General features: G+C 46.7%; 1 protein-coding gene across 1 annotated transcript in view; it reads left to right on the top strand.

Annotated features, from left to right (window-relative positions):
- The window catches only part of SLCO4A1 (solute carrier organic anion transporter family member 4A1), a 108,563-nt gene that overhangs the window by 35,092 nt on the left and 48,059 nt on the right, over positions 1 to 25,412 (top strand). Inside the window, exons 4-5 of the mRNA XM_040437762.1 lie at positions 2,454 to 2,575; positions 5,157 to 5,262. Of these exons, the coding sequence (XP_040293696.1) occupies positions 2,454 to 2,575; positions 5,157 to 5,262 (228 nt within the window). The remainder of the gene's footprint in view (positions 1 to 2,453; positions 2,576 to 5,156; positions 5,263 to 25,412) is intronic.

Below are 25,412 nucleotides of genomic sequence, written 5' to 3'. Positions count from 1 at the left end.
GCCACTCATACTGAAGACCCAATTTCTCAATGAATTTACACCAGACAACTGGCCAAAATACACTGATAAATCTCCCCCATTCTATTCTAAAGCCTCTGCTCCCCCTGACATAATATATTACAAAACTAGCTGCCTGCAGCCACTAATAGAGGGAACTTATGGGGTCATTTATCAAACTGGTGTGAAGTAGAACTGGCTTAGTTGCCCATAGCAACCAATCAGATCCCACCTTTCATTTTCAAAAGGAGCTGGAAAGGTGGAATCTAATTGGTTGCTATGGGCAACTAAGCCAGTTCTACTTTACACTAGTTTGATAAATGACCCCATTAGTGCTTAGGAATTTATACAGTTACCATTGCAGTCAATGGAAGCTGTAGAATCTTAATGGCCTGAGCTCCTCCTAGTGGCATCTACAGGAAAATGCCATTAGTCTGTGTCAGGAACAGAAGCAGTTTGGTGCTGAGGCCCCCTGGAAGTTGCGTGTCTCCATGGTAGATACCATACTGCACATGGAACACAAACTTACGCAACACAGACCTAGTCATGGATGAAACATTTTTCACAAACAGAAACCAGATCCTGAAGAACAGTCCCATGCTATGTCACCCTCTCCACCAAAATTTACAGCAGGCACTTTGTATTTCAGCAGGTAGCATTGCAGTATGTGGGACCTGTTGCAAAATATATAGCAACCACCTCCCCCAACCTTCATGTGTCATCACCTCACACCTTGAGGTTTCCAGGGGAGTCCTGATCCACCTTCACCAGAGCAGAGGTGCATCTGCCACCATCCCACACTCTACACTGCGTGCAGAATTATTAGGCAAATGAGTATTTTGACCACATCATCCTCTTTATGCATGTTGTCTTACTCCAAGCTGTATAGGCTCGAAAGCCTACTACCAATTAAGCATATTAGGTGATGTGCATCTCTGTAATGAGAAGGGGTGTGGTCTAATGACATCAACACCCTATATTAGGTGTGCATAATTATTAGGCAACTTCCTTTCCTTTGGCAAAATGGGTCAAAAGAAGGACTTGACAGGCTCAGAAAAGTCAAAAATAGTGAGATATCTTGCAGAGGGATGCAGCACTCTTAAAATTGCAAAGCTTCTGAAGCGTGATCATCGAACAATCAAGCGTTTCATTCAAAATAGTCAACAGGGTCGCAAGAAGCGTGTGGAAAAACCAAGGCGCAAAATAACTGCCCATGAACTGAGAAAAGTCAAGCGTGCAGCTGCCAAGATGCCACGTGCCACCAGTTTGGCCATATTTCAGAGCTACAACATCACTGGAGTGCCCAAAAGCACAAGGTGTGCAATACTCAGAGACATGGCCAAGGTAAGAAAGGCTGAAAGACGACCACCACTGAACAAGACACACAAGCTGAAACGTTAAGACTGGGCCAAGAAATATCTCAAGACTGATTTTTCTAAGGTTTTATGGACTGATGAAATGAGAGTGAGTCTTGATGGGCCAGATGGATGGGCTCGTGGCTGGATTGGTAAAGGGCAGAGAGCTCCAGTCCGACTCAGACGCCAGCAAGGTGGAGGTGGAGTACTGGTTTGGGCTGGTATCATCAAAGATGAGCTTGTGGGGCCTTTTCGGGTTGAGGATGGAGTCAAGCTCAACTCCCAGTCCTACTGCCAGTTTCTGGAAGACACCTTCTTCAAGCAGTGGTACAGGAGGAAGTCTGCATCCTTCAAGAAAAACATGATTTTCATGCAGGACAATGCTCCATCACACGCGTCCAGGTACTCCACAGCGTGGCTGGCAAGAAAGGGTATAAAAGAAGAAAATCTAATGACATGGCCTCCTTGTTCACCTGATCTGAACCCCATTGAGAACCTGTGGTCCATCATCAAATGTGAGATTTACAAGGAGGGAAAACAGTACACCTCTCTGAACAGTGTCTGGGAGGCTGTGGTTGCTGCTGCACGCAATGTTGATGGTGAACAGATCAAAACACTGACAGAATCCATGGATGGCAGGCTTTTGAGTGTCCTTGCAAAGAAAGGTGGCTATATTGGTCACTGATTTGTTTTTGTTTTGTTTTTGAATGTCAGAAATGTATACTTGTGAATGTTGAGATGTTATATTGGTTTCACTGGTAAAAATAAATAATTGAAATGGGTATATATTTGTTTTTTGTTAAGTTGCCTAATAATTATGCACAGTAATAGTCACCTGCACACACAGATATCCCCCTAAAATAGCTAAAACTAAAAACAAACTAAAAACTACTTCCAAAAATATTCAGCTTTGATATTAATGAGTTTTTTGGGTTAATTGAGAACATGGTTGTTCAATAATAAAATTAATCCTCAAAAATACAACTTGCCTAATAATTCTGCACTCCCTGTAGATTCTCTACTGATGCTTTATATGTCTACTCTCCATTTGGTGACTGCAATCCACTCATCCAATTCTTTACCTATGCTTACTTATCACAGCACTGATCTGACTGCCGAGAATCCTCTATGGGTTGGGGCATGGTGGATCGGTTTCCTGGGTGCTGGAGCAGCCGCGTTCCTCATCTCTCTCCCAATACTGGGATATCCACAGCAGCTGCCAGGTACGGTTACTGGGCATACATACGATAGCTTCACCTTTTATCTGTCTTCTCCCTAAGTACATAACATATAGAGATCACCATACAGTGTGAAGATACTAAATATAGTTTTCAGTTATGACTGACATGCATATCTTCACTTTGCACTTTTAAAGGGCACCTGTCAGCAGATTTGTACCTATGACACTGGCTGACCTGTTACATGTGTACTTGGCAGCTGAAGTCATCTGTGTTGGTCCCATGTTTATATGTGCCCACATTACATATATTTTAATATATGCAAAGGAACCTCTATTATTATATATTTTCCGGTATTGAGTCCCGTCCTAGGGGCTCAATACCAAAAAAAGAACTGATCAGTTTTATCCTAATGCATTCTGAATGGAGAGCAATCCATTCAGTATGCACCAGGATGTCTTCAGTTCAGTCACTCTAAGGCCCCTTTCACACGGGCAAGATTTCCACGCAGGTGCAATGCGTGAGGTGAACGCATTGCACCCGCACAGAATCCGGACCCATTCATTTCTATAGGGCTGTGCACACGAGCGGTGATTTTCACGCATCACTTGTGCGTTGCTTGAAAATCGCAGCATGCTCCTCTTTGTGCGTTTTCCACGCAACACAGGCCCCATAGAAGTGAATGGGTCTGCGTGAAAATCGCAAGCATCCGCAAGCAAGTGCGGATGCGGGGCGATTTTCACGCACGGTTGCTAGGAGACGATCGGGATGGGGACCCGATTATTATTATTCTCCCTTATAACATGGTTATAAGGGAAAATAATAGCATTCTTAAAGGGTTTCTATCACTTTGTTTCACCTATTTAGCTTTCAGACACTAGCGATCCGCTAGTGTCTGCTTTATCTAACCATCCTAATATAAGAGCTTATTGTCCTGCCGTTTAGCTAAAAAAATAACTTATATAGATATGCAAATGAGCCTCTAGGTGCTATGGGGGCGTGATTAGCACCTAGAGGCTCCGTCTACCTTAACAAACTGCCGCCGCCCAGCGCGTCCCTCCAGCCCGCCCATCTCCAGCTGAAGCGATCCTCTCCGTGCGCGTCTCTGTTCTGCGCATGCGCAGTGAATGTCTGATCGCTTCCCTGCTCAGACATCTCCACTGCGCCTGTTCCTCGGAGCACTATGACGTCATCGGCGCAGGCGCAGTGGAGATGTCTGAGCAGGGAAGCGATCAGACATTCACTGCGCATGCGCCGAATACGAGGAGCATCGCATTCCGGAGGAGATGGGCGGGCTGGAGGGACGCGCTGGGCGGCGGCAGTTTGTTAAGGTAGACGGAGCCTCTAGGTGCTAATCACGCCCCCATAGCACCTAGAGGCTCATTTGCATATCTATATAAGTTATTTTTTTAGCTAAACGGCAGGACAATAAGCTCTTATATTAGGATGGTTAGATAAAGCAGACACTAGCGGATCGCTAGTGTCTGAAAGCTAAATAGGTGAAACGAAGTGATAGAAACCCTTTAATACAGAATGCATAGTACAATAGGGCTGGAGGGGTTAAAAAAAAATATATATAATTTAACTCACCTTAATCCACTTGTTCGCGCAGCCGGCATCTCTTCTGTCTTCTTCTTTGCTGTGCAGGAGGAAAAGGACCTGTGGTGACGTCACTACGCTCATCACATGGTCCGTCACATGATCTATCACCATGGTAAAAGATCATGTGATGGACCATGTGATGAGCGCAGTGACGTCATCAAAGGTCCTATTCCTCAAAGAAGAAGACAGAAGAGAAGCTGGGCTGCGCGAACAAGTGGATTAAGGTGAGTTAAATAATTTTTAATTTTTTTTGTATTATTTTTTTTTCTGTATTAAGAATGCTATTATTTTCCCTTATAACCATGTTATAAGGGAAAATAATACAATCTACACAACACCTAACCCAAACCCGAACTTCTGAGAAGAAGTTCGGGTTTGGGTACCAAACATGCCGATTTTTCTCACGCGCGTGCAAAACGCATTACAATGTTTTGCATTCGCGCGGAAATATCGCACATTTTCCTGTGACAGACCCGCATCTTATTCGGGCCAAAAACATGATGCCCGTGTGAAAGAGGCCTTACAGTATTTGGCCAGAGAAAATACCGCAGCATGCTGCTCTATTTTCTCTGTCCAAAATTCCGGAACACGCCATTATTTTCCATTGAAATGCATTAATGCTGCATCCGGCACCAAGTGTTCCAGCAAAACGGATCCCGTTTTACGGTCTGCGCATGCACAGACCTTTAAAAATGCAAAAAAATTGAAATACCGGATCCATTTTTCCGGATGACAGCGGAGAGATGGATCCGGTGTTTCAATGCACTTGTTAGACGGATCCGTCTACAAATGCTATCTGTTTGCACACGGATTTCCGGATCCGGCAACGGAACTGCCTGCCAGATCTTCACAATGCAAGTGTGAAAGTACCCTTAGAATCTGATACACAGCACTTATTTGGAAGCTTCAGTAGCTCAGATTCAGAAAGCAGGTCATGGAAGATTCCAGCTCGGGATCTTTTACCAGTGGTTGCAAGACTACATGATGTGTCATTAATCTCCCTGTATAACATGGCTTCTTTCAGGTGCTCAGCGTTATGTGGTCATGAGAGTGTCCGAGGCTCATCAGGTGAAAAATGAGAGTCACAAACCAGATCCGGATTTTGGGAAGACAATTAAAGATTTGCCAAAGTAAGAGGCTCGGTCAAATATTCCACATCATGTAAATAATTCTTTGCATCTGGATATTAAAGGGGTATTTCAGTTTTTAAAAGTTATCCCCTATCCACAGGATAGGGGATAACTATTAGATCAGTGGAAGTCCTACCTCTGGGACCCCACTGATCATGAAAATGAGTACCACTTCAAACCCCCCGAAATGAACGGAGCCGCAGTTCGAGCCTGCACACTGCCGCTCCATTCATCTCTATAGGAGTTTCGGAGACAGCTGAGTACAGCACTTTCCAGCCATTTCCAGAGCTCCCCTAGAGATGAATGGAGCAGCAGTTCACATGCGCAACCTGCGGCTCCTTTAATTTCAAGGGGCTCCGAGGGGTACGGGGTACCTGTTCTAGTGATTAATGCGGGTCCCACACTCATCTAATAGAAGTAAGTTGTAACAACTGGAATACCTCTTTAAGGCTTTGTTCACACAGCCAAAATACTTCCGTCCCTTCATGGCTATGCTATTTTGATGGCCATAGATATTAAAGAGGTTTTCTCGTTCATTCCATTGGGGGACACAGACCATGGGTATAGCTTAGAGATATTACTAGGAGGGACACTATGCAAAAAAAGAAGCTCCTCCTCCTCGGGCTATACCCCCAGGCACCTCCAGGAGAACTTCAGTCTTTGCTTAGTGTCCGTTCAAGGAGGTTGACATTTATTCTTCTCCTGTTTGTTATTTTTTTCTGGTTTCAGATGGGGACGCAGGTCAGCATTGCGCTTTCCTGGCCCCTGTGGAGGGTCTGCCACGGTCTTCTGAAGGTTCCTGGCTACCTCCCATTCCCCCACAGAAGAAAAGTGGATCCAGACTCGACATGTTAGCTCTGGCATCCCACCAGCTGCTGGGACACCTGCTGCCTACCCTCCACCAGTGCACTGCTCTCCTTGATTGGAGTCAGACGTCTGAAGAGGTGAATCCCTGCTGGTCTGGACATCGAGGGAGCATGCTGTGCAGATAAGTATTGCCTGCTTCAATCTCCCTCCTTTCCCCCCCTCCCCCCACCCCTTCATGTCGTCTGTCTGGCGCTCTGTGACCTGAGGTGAGCTAGAGAAGGACCGGCTGGGGGCATTTTTTCCCGTTGGGAGGGGGCCCTTCTGGGGAGGGCTGGTGATTCCACTGATACCTGCCTGCAGCTCAGACTATGGCCGCATCGGCGGCAATCTTGGCACTGAAGGAGTGTATTTTATCTTATGGCCGCTGCGCTCTCTGCAGCTCCCGCCGGCCTGCTCCTCCCGATATTAACCCCCGCTGCGCCGTATCTGGCGAAGGGGTGTATTTGAAATGCGCGCGCGCGCTTATTTCGCGCCGCAATGACGCGTCCAAGGGGGCGGAGCCTCGGCGTCCAGCTCTGTCTCTCCCTACGCCGGAGACTCTGCTGGATTGCGGCCGTGCAGCTCCTCAGTTCTCGGTGACCGGAGACTTCTGCTGTTGCCTGGGTGGTAGGAATTGCAGCAACCTGGTAGGAAATCTTTTTTGGAATACCATCATGCCTAAACCTGGGGCCCCTAAGCCTTCCAAGGCTTCCTCTCAGGCTCCACTGGAGTCATGTAAAATATGCCTTAGGCCTTTTTCTGTCACTGGTTCCTGTGACTCATGCCCTGCTCCCGGACAGGATCAGCCTCCTTCTCTTGCTCAGCCCGGTCCTCCCTCTGCCCCTGCGGATCCAGCGGTACCCGCCTGGGCCTCCGCCATGTCTAATGCGGCAGCTGATCTGGCCTTAGTTGCCAAGGCAGCCATGTCCTTCATGGAGCGCATGGCGGCTACTACTCCAGTGGCATCCACCACTCCATCCCCTCTCAGCGACTCTCACAGAGGGCGTCTGACTTCTAAAAGGCAGCGTGAGCGGCAGCATTCCTCCTCGGATGACTCCGCTTCTCCCCCTCGCCTTGAGGCATGCCCGGTTGACTCTCCCCCTCGCAGGGAGCGCAAATCCGATGGGGAATTGTCCGGATCGGACGAAGTCACGGAGCGGGAACCCCTGCCTAAGCTTTCCACCATGGTAACCGAGTTGGTGGCAGCTGTCCGTGACACTTTTAATATACAAGGGGATTCTCCTCCCTCCACTAGTCGGGAGTTCTCCCTTTTTCCACCCAAGAAACAGGAGTCCGCCGTGTTCCCTATTCACGAGGAATTCACTGCGGTCCTATCAAAAGCTTGGGATCGACCTAATCAAAAATTTTCGGCCACCAAGCGTATGGATACGCTTTATCCTTTTCCAGCTGACACAGTGGAAAAGTGGACTTCTTCCCCTAAGGTAGATCCTCCGGTGGCCAGGTTAGCCAAGAACACGGCCCTTCCCGTCCTAGACGGTTCCTCTCTGCAGGATGCGGTGGACAGACGTTTGGATTCACTTTCCAAGTCCATCTTCTCGCTGGCGGGCGCTTCCCTGCGACCGGCCTTTGCGTCGGCTTGGGTCGCCAGAGCCCTTACAACGTGGTTGCAGCGCCACCACCAGGATCTGTCAGAGCAGGACGCCTCTGCAGATACTCTGGATTTTATCATCCAGATGTCTCAAGCGTCTAAATATCTCTGTGAGGCTTCAATGGACATCGGCTCCCTCTTTGCCCGTATTTCGGCCCTCTCTGTCATTCAGCGCAGGGAGGTCTGGCTGAAGGTGTGGGATGCTGATGCCTCATCCAAGCGATCCCTCGCTAACCTTCCCTTTGAAGGGTCCAGGCTCTTTGGGGCTCAACTAGATGAATTCATTTCTGCCGCAACAGGGGGCAAGAGCACTCATCTACCCCAGCCCAGGACCAAGCGTCCCTTTCGGTCTCGGCCTTCAGGTTTCCGGGGCCAGTCCTTTCGTCGCTTCTCCACTGCCAGGACGCCGTCATCCTCATCGGCAGGGGGGGTCCCAGGACTCCCGCAAGAAGCCTTTCTTCAAGCCCCAGCCTTCTTGGCGGCCTCGGGCGCAGTCAGCCCGTCCTCCTGCTCCCAAGCAACCCTCCGCATGAAGGGGTGCCCCCACCCCTCGTGGTGGGGGGCCGTCTGCTCTCCTTTCAACAGGTCTGGAGGGCTCACGTTCAGGACGCCTGGGCTCTGGAAGTGGTGACGTCCGGCTACAAGTTGGAGTTCGCGTCCAGCCCGCCGGAACGTTTTTTCCCTTCTCGCGTTCCGGGGGATCCAGCCAGGGCCTCGGACCTCTTTTTTGCGGTCTCCTCTCTTCTGGACCGTGGTGTCATTTCCCCCGTTCCCCCAGAAGAGCAAGGGACAGGTTTTTACTCAAACCTGTTCGTTGTTCCAAAGAAAGAGGGGTCAGTGCGTCCAATCTTGGATCTAAAACTTCTCAACAAGTTTCTACGGGTGCGGAAGTTTCGCATGGAGTCCCTTCGCTCCGTTATTGCTTCTCTGCTTCCAGGAGAATTTCTCGCGTCTGTGGACATTCAAGATGCCTACTTGCACGTCCCTATTGCAGAGTCCCACCATCGCTTTCTGCGCTTTGCCATAGGGGGGCGTCATTACCAGTTCGTCGCCCTACCTTTTGGGTTGGCAACCGCCCCTCGAGTTTTTACGAAGATTCTGGCGCCTCTCATGGCGCTTCTTCGCACCAGGGGCATCTCTTTGTTACCATACCTAGACGACATCTTGATAAAAGCTCCGTCTCTTCCACAGGCCGAGGACAGCATCCGAATCACGGTTCAATCCCTGGAACGGTTCGGATGGCTGATCAATCTCCCCAAGTCCTCTCTGCACCCCTCCCAGAGACTCTCGTTCCTGGGGATGATCTTGGACACCTCGATTTCTCGGGTGTTTCTTCCAGATTCCAAGGCTTCCCAGATTCGTCTGGCAATGGTGCTCCTTCTACGCTCTCCACGTCCCACCATTCGGGAGTGCATGCGGGTGCTGGGCCTTATGGTCTCCTCTTTCGAGGCGATTCCGTACGCCCAATTTCACACTCGTCCGCTACAACAGATGATCCTTGCCCTCTGGAACAAGAACCCTCGGGGTCTAGACACTCCTGTTCGTCTGTCCCGGCAAGTTCGAGCGTCTCTCCCTTGGTGGCAGTCTCCCCTGAACCTATCGTCAGGAAAGTCCTTCCTTCCGTTCTCCTGGACGATAGTCACCACCGACGCCAGCCTCATCGGTTGGGGAGGTGTTCTCCGGAACCTCACTGTTCAGGGTGTCTGGTCGACGGAGGAATCCCGTCTCCCGATAAACGTTTTGGAATTGAGGGCGATTTTCCACTCCCTCTCCCATTGGACTCCTCTCCTGGCGACTCGCCCGGTGCGGGTTCAGTCGGACAATGCCACGGCTGTGGCTTATGTCAACCATCAGGGCGGGACTCGCAGTCGGGCAGTAATGCGGGAAGTAGCGAGGATCCTCTTATGGGCGGAGTCTCATGTTCCAGTATTGTCGGCAGTGTACATCCCGGGAGTCGACAATTGGACGGCGGATTTTCTGAGTCGCACCAAGGTGGATCCGGGAGAGTGGTCTCTCCATCCGGAGGTGTTCGAGGACATCTGCCACCGATGGGGCCGTCCGGACGTAGATTTGATGGCTTCCCGGCTCAACCACAAGGTGCCGGTGTATCTTGCCCGCGCTCGAGACCCACGGGCGGACGGGGTGGACGCGCTGGTATTTCCATGGCAGCGGTTCAGCCTCCTTTACGTCTTCCCTCCGATTCCTCTGTTGCCGAAGGTGCTGCGCAAGATCGAGGCGGAGGGGATACCAACCATTCTCATCACTCCGGATTGGCCTCGTCGCGCCTGGTTCTCCAGCGTCGCTCGTATGTTGGCGGACGTCCCGTGGCCTCTGCCCGACAGAGAGGATCTCTTGTCTCAGGGGCCGCTCTTCCACCAGAATTCACGGCAGCTGCGTTTAACGGCGTGGCTGTTGAGACCGCCATCCTGAGGAAGAGAGGCTTCTCTGATGCGGTGGTAAGAACCATGATCAGGGCTCGAAAGCCGGCTTCTTCACGAATCTATTATCGCACCTGGAAGGCCTTCCTGGTGTTTTGTGAGAAATCGGGCTACTCGCCCCTACGTTTCTCTGTCCCAGTGGTGCTGTCTTTTCTCCAGTCCGGCCTCGACATGGGTCTGTCGCTCAGTTCTTTAAAGGGTCAGGTTTCTGCTTTGGCTATCTTTTTTCAGAGGTCCATTGCCTTTTTGAGACCTGTAAAAACCTTCCTGCAGGGGGTGGCGCATTCGGTTCCTCCGTATGTGCCTCCCTTGCCCCCCTGGGATCTCAACTTGGTTCTGCGCGCCCTTCAGGCGGCGCCTTTTGAACCTCTGAGGGAGATCTCTCTGGTTTTACTCACCTGGAAGGTAGTTTTTCTGGTGGCCATAACCTCCATCAGGCGAGTTTCGGAGCTGGCCGCACTTTCCTGCCGGGAACCTTTTCTGGTCTTTCACCAGGATAAGGTGGTGCTCAGGCCGGTGCCTTCTTTTTTGCCCAAGGTGGTTTCTCCCTTCCACCTTAACGAGGATCTTGTCCTGCCCTCTTTTTGTCCTTCTCCGGTGAACCCCAAGGAATGCGCTCTCCACTCCCTGGACGTCGTCAGGGCCCTAAAGGTGTACCTGGGGGCTACCGCTTCCTTCCGGCGTTCAGACTCTCTCTTTGTGATTCCTGAAGGGTCCCGTAAGGGCCTGGCGGCTTTCAAGGTCACCGTGGCGCGGTGGATCCGTTCCGCTATTGCTGCGGCATATCGCGCTCGCGGCCACGTTCCGCCGTCGCGGATTACCGCTCACTCCACAAGGGCAGTGGGTGCTTCCTGGGCTAGACGCAATCGCGCATCCGTTTCCCAGTTGTGTAGTTTTCCCAGGCGGCCACTTGGTCGTCCTTACATACTTTCACAAAGTTTTATCAGTTACACTCTCTGGCCTCGGCTGATGCTGCTCTTGGGCGCAGGGTATTGCAGGCTGTGGTTCCGGTTTGACTACTGGACGTTTATTCCTGGCGGTGTTGGATTTGTTCTTTTTTCCCACCCCATGGACTGCTTTGGGACGTCCCATGGTCTGTGTCCCCCAATGGAATGAACGAGAAAAGGAGATTTTTGTGAAACTCACCTGTAAAATCTTTTTCTCGTAATTTCCATTGGGGGACACAGCTCCCGCCCCCTTTTTTTTTTTTGGTTTACGCCTTAGGGTGTGCTGTGTGATGGTTTCCATAATGTTTTGTTTCCGTTCTCCTTCTCCTACTGCTTTTGCAACGACTGAAGTTCTCCTGGAGGTGCCTGGGGGTATAGCCCGAGGAGGAGGAGCTTCTTTTTTTGCATAGTGTCCCTCCTAGTAATATCTCTAAGCTATACCCATGGTCTGTGTCCCCCAATGGAAATTACGAGAAAAAGATTTTACAGGTGAGTTTCACAAAAATCTCCTTATCCAGAGCAATACATTTCTAATTATATATATATATATATTATATATATAATCACTCAGTTAAAAATAAAACGGAAGCCATACTGCAGCATGCCGGCCCGCAGGGGAGGCGTAATTGAAGGGCTGGAGAAAATTGGAGTGGTGGCTGAGGCAAATGAGGATGGTCGTTGTCCTCACGGTGGCTAATCCTGACTCTAACTTTCCCCTAGGTTGCTGCTGCAGTGGATGGAGGGCGCAACCCTTCTTCCCCTCGGGGCACACTCTGGTCTCGGGCTCCTGTCTGGTCGTGGCTGGGGTGCCATTGATGGTGGGTGTTTGGCAGGGTGCAAGGCAGGAGAACTGGGGCAAGGGGCTAGTGGAAGGTGGAGGCAGCAAACAGACCCGTGAGTTGCAGTACAAGTATAAGCAGCAGTACTGTTTCTAGTAGTTCGCTAGTACTAGAAGTAGTTCTCCAGAAGGCTCTGTATTAGGGGTCAGCAATACAATGTTCCTCTCTAATTCTCTCTCTGGATATCCCATGCAGTCTTCCCAAATGATCACAGGCTGACAGCCACAGATGGATGGCCAGTCCGTCCCAGAACTATGGCGGGTGCCAGAAGCAATAAGCCCTGAGCACAAGCAGTAAAGTTTATTGCCATAAACGTGCATTTACCTTACTGTCTCAGTCCAGCAACGCAGTCCAATTAAATTGGTCCTTAACCTTCTGGATAAACATTCAAGGCTTTCTTCCATCAGTAGTATTTCTCAGCAAAGTTTCTCTTTCTGGCAGCTTTTCCACTCTCAGGAATTTGGTTTTCCTGGAGAAACAGTTCTTTTAGGGCTTACTTGGCTGAGCACACCAAAGCATGTCTTTACTGTAGCTCTGTCTGCTAGGAACTCTCTATTCTACAAGCCAGGGAAGGGAGCAGGGCCAACCTAGGGGTACGTCTACACATCTACAGTGGATATAAAAAGTCTACACACCCCTGTTAAAATGTCAGGTTTCCGTGACAAAGATAAATCATTTCAGAACTTTTTCCACCTTTAACCCCTTAAGGACTCAGCCCTATTTCACCTTAAGGACTTGGCCATAATTCATTTTTATTTATAAAAAAATACCAAATTTACCAAAAATTTGCAAACAATTGCAAATTTCCAAGTTTCAATTTCTCTACTTCTATAATACATAGTAATACCTCCAAAAATAGTTATTACTTTACATTCCCCATATGTCTACTTCATGTTTGGATCATTTTGGGAATGATATTTTATTTTTTGGGGATGTTACAAGGCTTAGAAGTTTAGAAGCAAATCTTGAAATTTTTCAGAAATTTTTAAAAACCCCATTTTTAGGGACCAGTTCAGGTCTGAAGTCACAAACGTTGTTAACCCTTTAGGTGTTCCACAAGAATTAATGGAAAATAGAGATATAATTTCAAAATTTCACTTTTTTGGCAGATTTTCCATTTTAATAATTTTTTCCAGTTACAAAGCAAGGGTTAACAGCCGAAACAAACTCAATATTTATGGCCCTGATTCTGTAGTTTACAGAAACACCCTATATGTGGTCGTAAACTGCTGTACAGGCACATGGCAGGGCGCAGAAGGAAAGGAATGCCATACGGTTTTTGGAAGGCAGATTTTGCTGGACTGTTTTTTTTGACACCATGTCCCATTTGAAGCCCCCCTGATGCGCCCCTAGAGTAGAAACTCCAAAAAAGTGACCCCATTTTAGAAACTACGGGATAGGGTGGCAGTATTGTTGGTACTAGTTTAGGGTACATATGATTTTTGGTTGCTCTATATTACACTTTTTGTGAGGCAAGGTAACAAGAAATAGCTGTTTTGGCACCGTTTTTATTTTTTGTTATTTACAACAATCATCTGACAGGTTAGATCATGTGATATTTTTATAGACCAGGTTGTCACGGATGCGGCGATACCTAATATGTATACTTTTTTATTTATTTATGTAAGTTTTGCACAATGATTTCAGTTTTGAAGCAAAAAAAATCATGTTTTAGTGTTTCCATAGTCTGAGAGCCATAATTTTTTTCAGTTTTTAGGCGATTACCTTGGGTAGGGTATGATTTTTGTGGGATGAGATGACTGTCTTATTGGCACTATTTTGGGGTGCGTGTGACTTTTTGATTGCTTGCTATTACACTTTTTGTGATGTAAGGTGACAAAAAATGGTTTATTTAGCACAGTTTTTATTTTTTATTTTTTACGGTGTTCACCTGAGGGGTTAGGTCATGTGATATTTTTATAGAGCAAGTCGATACAGACGCGGCGATACCTAATATGTATACATTTTTTTTATTTATGTAAGTTTTACACAATAACAGCTTTTTTAAAACAAAAAGAATTATGTTTTAGTGTCTCCATATTCTGAGCCATAGTTTTTTTTATTTTTGGGGCGATTGTCTCAGGTAGGGGCTCATTTTTTGCGGGATGAGGTGACGGTTAGATTGGTACTATTTTGGTGGGCAAACGCCTTTTTGATCGCTTGCTGTTGTACTTTTTGTGATGTAAGGTGACAATTATTTTTTTATTTAGCACAGTTTTTATTTTTTATTTTTTACTGTGTTCATCTGAGGGGTTAGGTCATGTGATATGTTTATAGAGCCGGTCGATACGGACGCGGCGATACCTAATATGACCCGATGGCACCGCCGCCCGCTTGATAAGGTAAAACCGCAAACCGCAGGTCTGAATTGACCTGCGGTTTGCGGCTATCGCCGATAGGGGGGGGGGGGGGGTCGCATGACAGGATGCCCGCTGATTGATTCCAGCGGGCATCCTGTTCCGATTAACCCCTGCCGTGCCGCAATTAAATTTTAAAGTTAGGACGTACCGGTACGCCCTGGGTCCTTAAGGACTCAGCAATCATGGCGTATAGGTACGTCCTTAAGGGGTTAATGTGACCTATAAACTGTACAACTCAATTGAAAAACAAACTGAAATCTTTTAGGTGGAGGAAAGAAAAAATATAAAAATAAAATAATATGGTTGCATAAGTGTGCACACCCTCAAACTAATACTTTGTTGAAGCACCTTTTGATTTTTTTACAGCAGTCTTTTTGGGTATGAGTCTATCAGCATGGCACATTTTGAGTTGGCAAGATTTGTCCACTCTTCTTTGCAAAAACACTCCAAATCTGTCAGATTGTGAGGGCATCTCCTGTGCACAGCCCTCTTCAGATCACCCCACAGATTTTCAATCGGATTCAGGTCTGGGCTCTGGCTGGGCCATTCCAAAACTTTAATCTTCTTCTGGTGAAGCCATTCATTTGGATGTATGCTTTGGGTCATTGTCATGCTGAAAGATGAAGTTCTTCTTCATGTTCAGCTTTCTAGCAGAAGCCTGAAGGTTTTGTGCCAATATTGACTGGTATTTGGAACTGTTCATAATTCCCTCTAGCTTAACTAAGGCCCCAGTTCCAGCTGAAGAAAACCAGCCCCTTGGCATGATGCTGCCACCACCATGCTTCACTGTGGGTATGGTGTTCTTTTGGTGATGTGCAGTGTTGTTTTTAGGCCAAACATATCTTTTGGAATTATGGCCAAAAAGTTCAACCTTGGTTTCATCAGACCACAACACCTTTTCCCACATGCTTTTGGGAGACTTCAGATGTGTTTTTGCAAAATGTAGCCTGGCTTGGATGTTTTTCTTCGTAAGAAAAGGCTTTCGTCTTGCCACTCTACCCATAGCCCAGACATATGAAGAATACGGGAGATTGTTGTCACATGTACCACACAGCCAGTACTTGCCAGATATTCCTGCAGCTCCTTTAATGTTGCTGTAGGCCTCTTGGTAGCCTCCCAGACCAGTTTTCCTCTCGTCTTTTCATCAATTTTGGAGGGACGTCCAGTTCTTGGTAAAGTCACTGTTGTGCCATATTTTTTCCACTTGATGATGACTGTCTTCACTGTGTTCCATGGTATATCTAATGCCTTGGAAATTCTTTTATACCCTTCTCCTGACTGATACCTTTTAACAATGAGATCCCTCTAATGCTTTGGAAGCTCTCTGTGGACCATGGCTCTTGCTGTGGGATGCGACTAAGAAAATGTCAGGAAAGACCAACTAGAGCAGCTGAACTTTATTTGGGGTTAATCAGAGGCACTTTAAAGATGGCACGTGTATGCTGACTCCTATTTAACATGATTTTGAATGTGATTGCTTAATTCTGAACACATCTACATCCCCAGTTATAAGAGGGTGTGCACACTTATGCAACCACATTATTATTTTTTTTGTTTGTTTTCTTCCCTCCACCTAAAAGATTTGTTTGTTTTTCAATTGAGTTGTACAGTTTATAGGTCACATTAAAGGTGGAAAAAGTTCTGAAATGATTTATCTTTGTCTCATTTTTTTTACATCACAGAAACCTGACATTTTAACAGGGGTGTGTAGACTTTTTACATCCACTGTATATTGGCTGCTACAGCTGTCGCACGACCAAATATTGATTGCATCATGCTCACGGCCTTGCTGCAACCACGACACACGAGTTCCAAAAAAGTCAGGAAATCGGTGTCGCAGTCGCAGCAGAAGTGCAAGCCTGCTACACTGCGATACTTGGCCGTTACACAGGGGGGCCCAAATTCGCAGCATAGACGTACCCTAAAGACTGCCAGATTAACTGTTCTCTCCTATACATATCCTTCTGGAGTTCACAGTGCATAAACCACATTTAGCATCACAGTGAACATTTTAAAGTGGTGAACCAGAGTATGTAGCTTTAACACTTTAGCAGTTATGGGTCACTGCATAACTCACCCTCTCTGGCCCCAACCACTGTCGTTTCGATGTTTCTCCTATCCCCACTGCTCTCCACTTCCTGGTAAAGGCTAATTTAAAGCTCGTGTCGCGCAGTTTTGTCTGGTACTTTGAAGGGTTTTGCCGATTTTGGTGGGGGGTTTTTTCTTGGCAGTTTTTGCAGAATTTTTTTATGCAAAAAAGGCCATCTCCAGATATAGCATGGAAATCTAAGGGGAATGTTAAACACTAGACAAATAGGCTTTTTTTGTTGTGGCGTTTTCCAACCTTACAATTTTTGGATGAATGTCTTTTTTTTATTTTTATTGCAGCATGCTCTGTCCATAGCATTTTTCCCCTCACTGCCTGTCATTTTTCAGTAGCTTGTGTAATTTGTGTGTTTTTTTTAAAGTGTTCCTTTTTCAAAGGAAGTGACATTACAGGAGCCTACTTAGTTACTTATAAAGAAAAATGCCAGGCATACAAAAAATTCCATTAAATATGCCTTGTGCTAAAAAACACTATATGGGCAAAACGATACAAAAAATGCTGATGAAGTAGGGCAGTTGTGAGGCTTTCTTTTTTCCCAAAAACACTATGACCAAAACTGTGTGTAGCTGGGTGGGTTCACACAGTGGCGTACCTACCATATAGGCAGACCACGCAGCTGCTATGGGGCCCGTGAGGAAGAGGGGCCCGCAGTGGAGGAGAGGCCCCGCCCCCTAATTGCTCCGGTCTATCTTTCTAAAGCTAAAGGACCTTAGATGATGTCATCACAGGTCCTGTAAGGGAACTGCACAGTGTAAAGTGTAGTTCCCAGGTTAGAACAGTACATCTGCCAGGACCTGTAATGACATCATCTTCAGCATCACAGGTCCTGCAGAATCTAGCAAAGGAACTGCACCAAAAATGGTGTAGTTCCTAGGTTTCAAAGGTATATCTGCCAGGACCTGTGATGACATCATCACAGGTCCTTCAACCCCTAACAGTAAGTATTAGAAGTTCACAATCAGCTCTGCATTGATCCATACAGACTGGAATGGAGTGGTAAGAGGAGGTCCTCCACTTCTTGTCATTTACCCCCCCCCCCCCCATGCCCTGTTTTTACTGATTGCACACTCATGTATAATACTTCAGACAGGTACAGTGACCACAACCTCATGTACCTCCCACACAGTGACCATAATGCATAACTGACCACATATTTCTATAAACAATGCATCTACAGTATTATACCTTGTATGCCTCACATATATATATATATATATATATATACACACACACTGCATATATTAAACAGTATTATAGATGCAATATATACAGATATATAATATATATTGCAGTGTACTGATATGTGAGGTACGAGGTATAATATATGCAGTGTGTATAGATATATTGTATATACAGCAGTGTTCTGATATGTGAGGTACGAGGTATAATAGATGAAGTGTGTACAGGTATATTGTATATACAGTATTGGATTGATATGTGAGGTACGAGCTGTAATTTATACCTCACATATCAGTACACTGCTATATTTACTATATACCTGTACACACTGCATCTATTATACCTAGTACCTCACATATCCATACACTGCTATATATACAATATATCTGTACACACTGCATCTATTATACCTCGTACCTCACATTACACTACTGTATATACTATATATCTGTACAGACTGCATATAATATACCCTGTACTGCATATATCAATACACTGCTGTATATACTATATACCTGTACACACTGCATATATTATACCATGTTCCTCACATATCATTACACTGCTGTATACACTATACATCTGTACGCACTGCATCTATTATACCTCTTTCCAGGACGTCCTCCATGACAGCACTACATGGAGGTTGTCTCCCCCGCCCACTATTGGGACAGGAAACAGAGAGGTTAAAAGCTCCCCCCCACCCACCATCACCAGTGTTTTTTCCTGTCCCAATAATGGACAGGGCAGAGAGTGGTCTCTTGTAGACCTGTATAATCCTTTTTTCTTTTTCTATTTCGCCGGGCTAAAACCCCTATGCTGGGGTCCCTTAGCCTCCCAGCCCTCTCCAGTACCTGTGGGTCACGCGACTCGCGGCTGGAGGCGGGTATACCAGGGGCTGGGATACGGTAGCCGCAACCCCGCTGGGGCTCTGGGCTGCAGGACGCTCCTCCAGGAGGGATCGCGCGGGAACCGGAGCGCTTCTCTTCTCACTTCCGGGTTCGGCGCTGAACCGGAAGTGACGACTAAGCGCCGGCAGAGGAGTGCGCATGCGCGTGACCTCCGACGCCGGAACCAGCATGGCGGCGCCCTGCGGACGATCCCCAAGCGGCGAGGGACGCTGGAGGCCTAGCGAACGGCCTCGCGTCCATCCAGAATTTGTGGGAGGTGCATCCACGTCAGGAGGGGTAAGTGCCAGTGGCATTTAAAAGTCTGGTGGGCTAGGTGTCAGTCCCTCAGTCATGGACTCGTCTGGTGTGAGAGAGCAGTCCCCAGACCCTCCTGCCCAGGGACATGTGAGTAACCCAGCACTACATGTGGTGAAGCTGGCATATGGGATAGTGATAGGCTCAGGGATTTATGGCCTGTTTTTTCTATCACCATGTCTCCTAGGGAGAGAAAGATCCTACCCTAAAGGTGGACATCAAAAAGAAGCCCAGGAGATGTGCTATTTGCAATAAAAGGCTTCAGGAGTCATATACAAAGAAGCTTTGTACCGATTGTATTAACAAAATGATGAAAGAGGAACAGTCGTCCCTTTTAACGGACATTAGAGCCATCATTAAGGAAGAGGTCAAAGCGTCAGTTTCCTCCTTAATAACGCCTAAGGTGGCTGAACAGACCACCGGGATTAAAAGACCTAGGGAAATCTTGGAGTCAGACACAGAGGTCATAGAGGTGGAATATTCAGGGGAGGAGGAAGAAGAGGAGTCCTTACCTTCCTCATCCCATGAGGAGAGACGCAAGTACTGCTTCTCAACTGAGGATATGGATTCCCTCCTAACTGCAGTTAGACAGACTATGGATATCTCAGACGAACCAGCTAAGAGATCCATTCAGGAGGAGATGTTTGCTGGCCTGATTACAAAACAGAGGAAGGTGTTCCCCTTAAATTCTAGCCTAAAACAAATGATCCTGGATGAATGGGAGGATGTAGAAAAAAGGCTGTTTATTCCTAGAGAATTTAAAAGCCGTTTATCCTTCGACAAAGAGGACACTAAAATTTGGGAAGAAATCCCCAAAATCGACGCCCCGGTCGCAAGGGTAGCTAAAAAAACAGCGATCCCATTCGAAGACTCCTCCCAGCTGAAAGACCCCATGGACCGCAAAGCCGATGGTCTCCTGAGGAAATCTTGGGAAGCTTCTGCGGCCTTGATGTCTACTAACGTGGCAGCTACTTCAGTGGCTAGGTCCCTTTTATTGTGGTTATCTCAGCTGGAGAATCATTTGTCAATGGGAACTCCCAGGGAAGACATTTTGGAGACTATCCCGCTCCTAAAGATGGCGACAGCCTTTACAGCAGACGCCTCAGCAGAGTCAGTCAGGTTCGCAGCTAAAGGCGGGGCCCTTCTGAACACCGCAAGAAGGGCTTTGTGGCTGAAGAACTGGTCTGGTGATCTCACCTCAAAGAATAAGCTATGTGCAATCCCCTTCTCAGGATCATACGTGTTCGGCCCTAGTCTGGACAAAATTCTGGAGAAGGCCTCAGATAAAAAGATAGGGTTTCCTGAGACTAAAACTAAGAAGACGCAGTTTTTTCGTAAAAAATTCCAGCCAAAAAACCAAGCGTATAAGGATAAGGGGAAATCAGGGAGATGGTCCTATCCTAAAGGGGGTAGGGGCAGAGGATTTCTGCTTAACCCCAACACTTCCCAGGACAAACAATGACGCCAGACCAGTCGGGGGGAGATTAAGATCCTTTCTCCCAGCATGGAGCCAGGTAACTCAGAATCCTTGGGTGCTCCAAATTATTCAAGAAGGGTACAAGATAGAATTCATATCTATTCCGCAACACAAATTTGTGCTAACAGGGTACGGAGGAGGTACACAACAGGAAAATCTTTTAAAAGACGTCGCAAAACTAAAAAATCTAGGTGCAGTGACTCGCGTCCCTGCGGGTCAGGAAGGCAGGGGCTTCTATTCAAGGTTATTCCTGGTCAAGAAGCCGGATGGTTCTTTCAGAACTATAATCAACCTAAAACCTCTAAACGTCTTCATAAAGTACCGTCGTTTCAAGATGGAATCAATAAGATCAACAACACCCCTCATTTCTCAGGGAGCGGTAATGTGCACCTTAGACTTAAAAGATGCATATTACCATGTACCAATACATCCGGACCACCAAAAATTCCTAAGATTTGCAGTAAGGGAAGCAGGCAGAGTAAACCACTATCAGTTTCAGTGCCTGCCCTTTGGGATATCAACAGCCCCCCGGGTGTTCACAAAATTGATAATAGAGATAGTGGCCTTCCTCAGGCTGAAGGGAATAAAGATTGTACCTTATCTGGACGATCTCCTCCTGACCGCAGACTCTGCACCGGTTCTAGCGTCACAAACCCAGACAACAATATCCCTCTTACAGGATCTCGGCTGGATCATAAATTGGGAAAAATCGGACCTATTACCAGAGACCAAGAAGATCTTCCTGGGAACACTACTAGATTCAAACCTACAGAGGTCTTTTCTTCCACCTCAAAAACAACAAAACCTGGTCAAGAAATTGAGAGCATTTCAGGGGAAATCAGTGTGCACCATCAGAAATGCCATGAGCATCCTGGGCCTGATGACATCTTGCATATTTACAGTACCGTGGAGTCAACATCACACGAGAGTCCTGCAGAAGATGATTCTATCGGTCTGGGACGGAGACCACCGATCCATAGACCGGAGGATCCTTATAAAGGAGAATGCTCGAAGATCCCTGGACTGGTGGCAGACATCAAGCAACCTATCAAAAGGCGTTTCCTGGAATCTAAATCCGTATGTCATAGTAACTACAGATGCCAGCCAACAGGGTTGGGGGGCAAAGGTTGGAATCTACTATTTCCAAGGAACCTGGAGCCAGACCATAAAAAACAGGTCTTCAAACTTCAGAGAACTTCAGGCCGTTTGGGAAGCTCTCAGACAGAGTCAGGATCTTCTGAGTGGACAGAACATACGAATCCTGTCAGACAACATGACAGCAGTCTCTTTCCTCAGACATCAGGGAGGAACAAGATACCCTCTCCTCCAGAATCTAACAAACAAGATTTTTTCCTGGGCAGAGGAGAATGTGCTGTCAATCTCAGCCGTACACCTACAAGGTTCAAAAAACCAGTCGGCAGATTTCCTCAGCAGACACTTTATAGATCCAAACGAGTGGACTTTGAACAGACAGGTGTTTCTAGAGTTGACAGCCTCATGGGGATATCCGGACATCGACCTCTTTGCTTCAAGGGAGAATACTCAAACAACCTCCTTCTTCTCCCGGAATCCTGCCGATCACCCCACGGCCGTAGACGCTCTATCTCAGTCCTGGAACATGAAGCTGGCGTATGCGTTTCCTACTTTCCCTCTGATTTCAGTAGCCCTAAAGAAGATCAGCAGAGAATCGGCCAAAGTGATCTTCATAGCTCCCTTTTGGCCAAAACAAGCCTGGTTCCCGGTCCTGTCCTCCCTGAGTCAAGAGGAACCGGTTCCCCTCCCTCTCAGGCCAGACCTGTTGCATCAGGGTCCAATATGGAATCCGGAAATAAACAGGCTGAAATTAACAGCGTGGCTTCTGAAAGGGACTTGTTAAGATTACAGGGGTTCTCAGAAGAAGTAATAGCCACTATTCAGAGAGGCCATAAACAGGTGACCTCGGCGATTTATAATAAAATCTGGAAAAAATTCTGCTCCTGGATGGCGCTGAGAGAGAAGAATCCTCTACTCCCGAGTGTGGGAGATATTCTTGATTTCCTCCAGGAAGGGTTTAACATGGGTCTCAGGCCCAGTACCCTTAAGGTCCAAACTGCAGCCTTAAGTTGGTTTCTAAACTATTCCCTGTCAGAAAATCGGTGGGTAAGCAGGTTCTTAAAGGCAACCACACGGATTAGGCCAACACTAAGGTCCCAGGTCCCTCCCTGGGATCTGTCGCTAGCTCTTAATGCCTTAACAAAATCACCTTTTGAACCCCTACACGACAGTAGCCTAAGAAACCTGACCTTAAAGATGATGTTCTTAGTGGCTATCACATCAGCCCGTAGGCTAGGGGAGATCCAGGCCCTCACCATCCGTGAACCGTACCTTACAATCTGTGAAGATAGAGTCATATTAAGACTAGACCCGTCCTTTATACCGAAGGTAGCTTCTTCCTTTCATCGTAACCAGGAGATAGTACTACCAACTTTCTTCACAGACCCAAAGACCGAAAGGGAGAAGGAGTTCCATCTTCTAGACGTCAGACGTTCTCTCCTTTTCTACCTAGACGTTACCAGTTCCTTTAGAGTGGACTCAAATCTGTTTGTTCAATTTTCAGGCCGCAATAAAGGCAAGAAAGCTTCTAAAGCAACCTTAGCTAGATGGATTAAGATAGTCATTAAAGAGGCCTATCAGAGCCAGGAGCTTCCCTGTCCCCAGGAGATTAGGGCTCATTCAACGAGAGCAGTCTCGGCTTCATGGGCCGAACATGCGAATGCTTCTATCGACCAGATATGTAGAGCAGCCACCTGGGCAAGCTCCCAAACCTTTTGTAAGCATTACAGACTAAATGTGTCAGGGAATATTGACCAGTCTTTTGGACGTAAAGTTCTTCAGGCTGCGGTCCCTCCCTAGTTTTTGGATTAATTTGGTATTCCTACTCCATGTAGTGCTGTCATGGAGGACGTCCTGGAAAGTAAGAATTAGTCTTACCGGTAATGATGTTTCCAGGAGTCCGACATGACAGCACTGGTAGTTCCCTCCCTAATGTTTAGAGTAATCTTCCTTTACTTTTTTTCACTATGTTACCCATTATTGTGTGATAATCTATAAAACACTGGTGATGGTGGGTGGGGGGGGAGCTTTTAACCTCTCTGTTTCCTGTCCCAATAGTGGGCGGGGGAGACAACCTCCATGTAGTGCTGTCATGTCGGACTCCTGGAAACATCATTATCGGTAAGACTAATTCTTACTTTTGTCTGCCAGGCCTGTTTTGTAATCCCAATCCGGCCCTGATGCATAAATTATAAAACGCAGCAGCAAACATAGTTCATGGAACAAAGAGAGAGGCCTGGAATGGGTAGTGGGAGGGGCTATAAAAGGGGAATGGGGGCCCAATTTAGATTCTTGCTATGGGGCCCAGTGATTTCTATGTACGCCCCTGGGTTCACACATAGGCTTTTTTAGGCATTTGGTGTTTTTGGTGCATTTTTTTCCTGGCATTTTTGTCTAATTTTTTAAGCAAAAAATACCAGTTTGCAATGTTGCATGGAAATCTATGTTACACGCAGGACAAAATAGGCGTTTTCTCGGTAGTGACATTTTTTCATCCTTGAAGTAAATTTTTTTGCGTCAACAGTGTTTTTTTAAAATTTTCTGCATGCTCTGGTTCTGGCGTTTTTTTCCCCTCATTCCTTTTTACAGCTTCAAAAAAAAACATGTGCAATGTGTGTTGGCATTTTTTATGGCGTTGCATGGTGTTTTTTTTTTTTTTTTAACAATGCTTTTTTTCCCCCCATACAGCTCTACAGAGAAAGTGACATCACAGAGGCCACATACTTTTATCTATAAAATGCTAGGTATGCAAGAAATGACATAGAAAACTCCATGCGCTAAAACACACTGGGGCACATTTACTAAGGTACTTTAGACTAATTTAGGCATAAAATAGTTGCAAGCCCCTTTTTTAACCGACTGTGCAACAATATTTAGTCGCATGGTCTGTTTTACGCCGTGTCCGCCAGTTGGGCGGGACGGAGGGGGATGCCGGAAAATTTACGCCTGGAAATAGGCGCAAATGTTACCGAAAAACTACGCCACCCGGGGGCTGGCATAGTTTTTATGCCAGACGCAAAGACTTCCACAGATGCACCTAATTTATGATGATGTGCAAACCTTGTCATAAATTAGACAAATCTAATGGCAGTGCAAAGGGTAAACTAAGACTGGTCTTAGTAAATGTGCCCCACTATGAGGGAAAAAACATATCAACGTGATCAAGTCAGGCATTTTCTAGGCTTTTTCTGGCATTAAAAAACCACCTTGCCCAGCACTGTGTGTGGCAGCACCCTAGGGGTACCAGCACACGGTTGCGTATTTACAAATAGAATGTCCACATGGACTTTTGTGCAGATTTCTCTTCAAGATTCACATGTTTTACTTTTGGATTTTGTTGCCGATTTTGATGCTCTTTTTTACTGATCTCACCCTTTGCATTGCTAAATCCCCTTTTAAGCCTCATGCACACGACCGTTGTTTTATTTCGTGTCCGTTGTTCCTTTTTTCATGATTTTCTGCGGACCCATTGACTTTCAATGGGTCCGTTGAAAACTCGGCTAATGCACCATTTGTCATCCGCGTCCGTGATCCGTGGTTCCAGTCCGTCAAAAAAATATAACCTGTCATATTCTTGTCAGTGGAAAACGGAAGACGGACCCATTCAAGTCAATGGGTCCGTCAAAAAAAACGGATGCACAAGTAGTATGTCATCCGTGTCCGCATCCGTGTCCGTTTTTTTCTACAAGACCTTGGTGCAATAAAATTACACTTTTCATTAACCTTCCTTTTTTTCCCCCTGTCAGACAAAAAAAAAGGAAGACACAAGGAAACACAACTGAATCAAAATCGGACACGGACCACTGAAGCCAAATCACTGACAGTGAAAAAACACTGTCGTGTGCATGAGGCCTTACACTGACATATGAGGCTGACGATTGTCGGGAAGGAAGCGTTCCTTTCCAGAATTGCCTGTTCGTCAGTGGAGGAGACCTCTGCCTTTACATGCAGCGATCTCCTCCACAGTATAGGAAGGAGTGATTGCTAATGCCTTCGCTCGTCCGCATACAAATTTGTTGTTTGCCGGCAGCAGAGGCTGTTTACACGAGAC

Source organism: Bufo bufo, chromosome 6 (assembly GCF_905171765.1).
Source record: "Bufo bufo chromosome 6, aBufBuf1.1, whole genome shotgun sequence".
Classification (NCBI taxonomy): Eukaryota; Metazoa; Chordata; class Amphibia; order Anura; family Bufonidae; genus Bufo; species Bufo bufo.
This window is presented reverse-complemented; position numbering and strand designations above follow the sequence as displayed.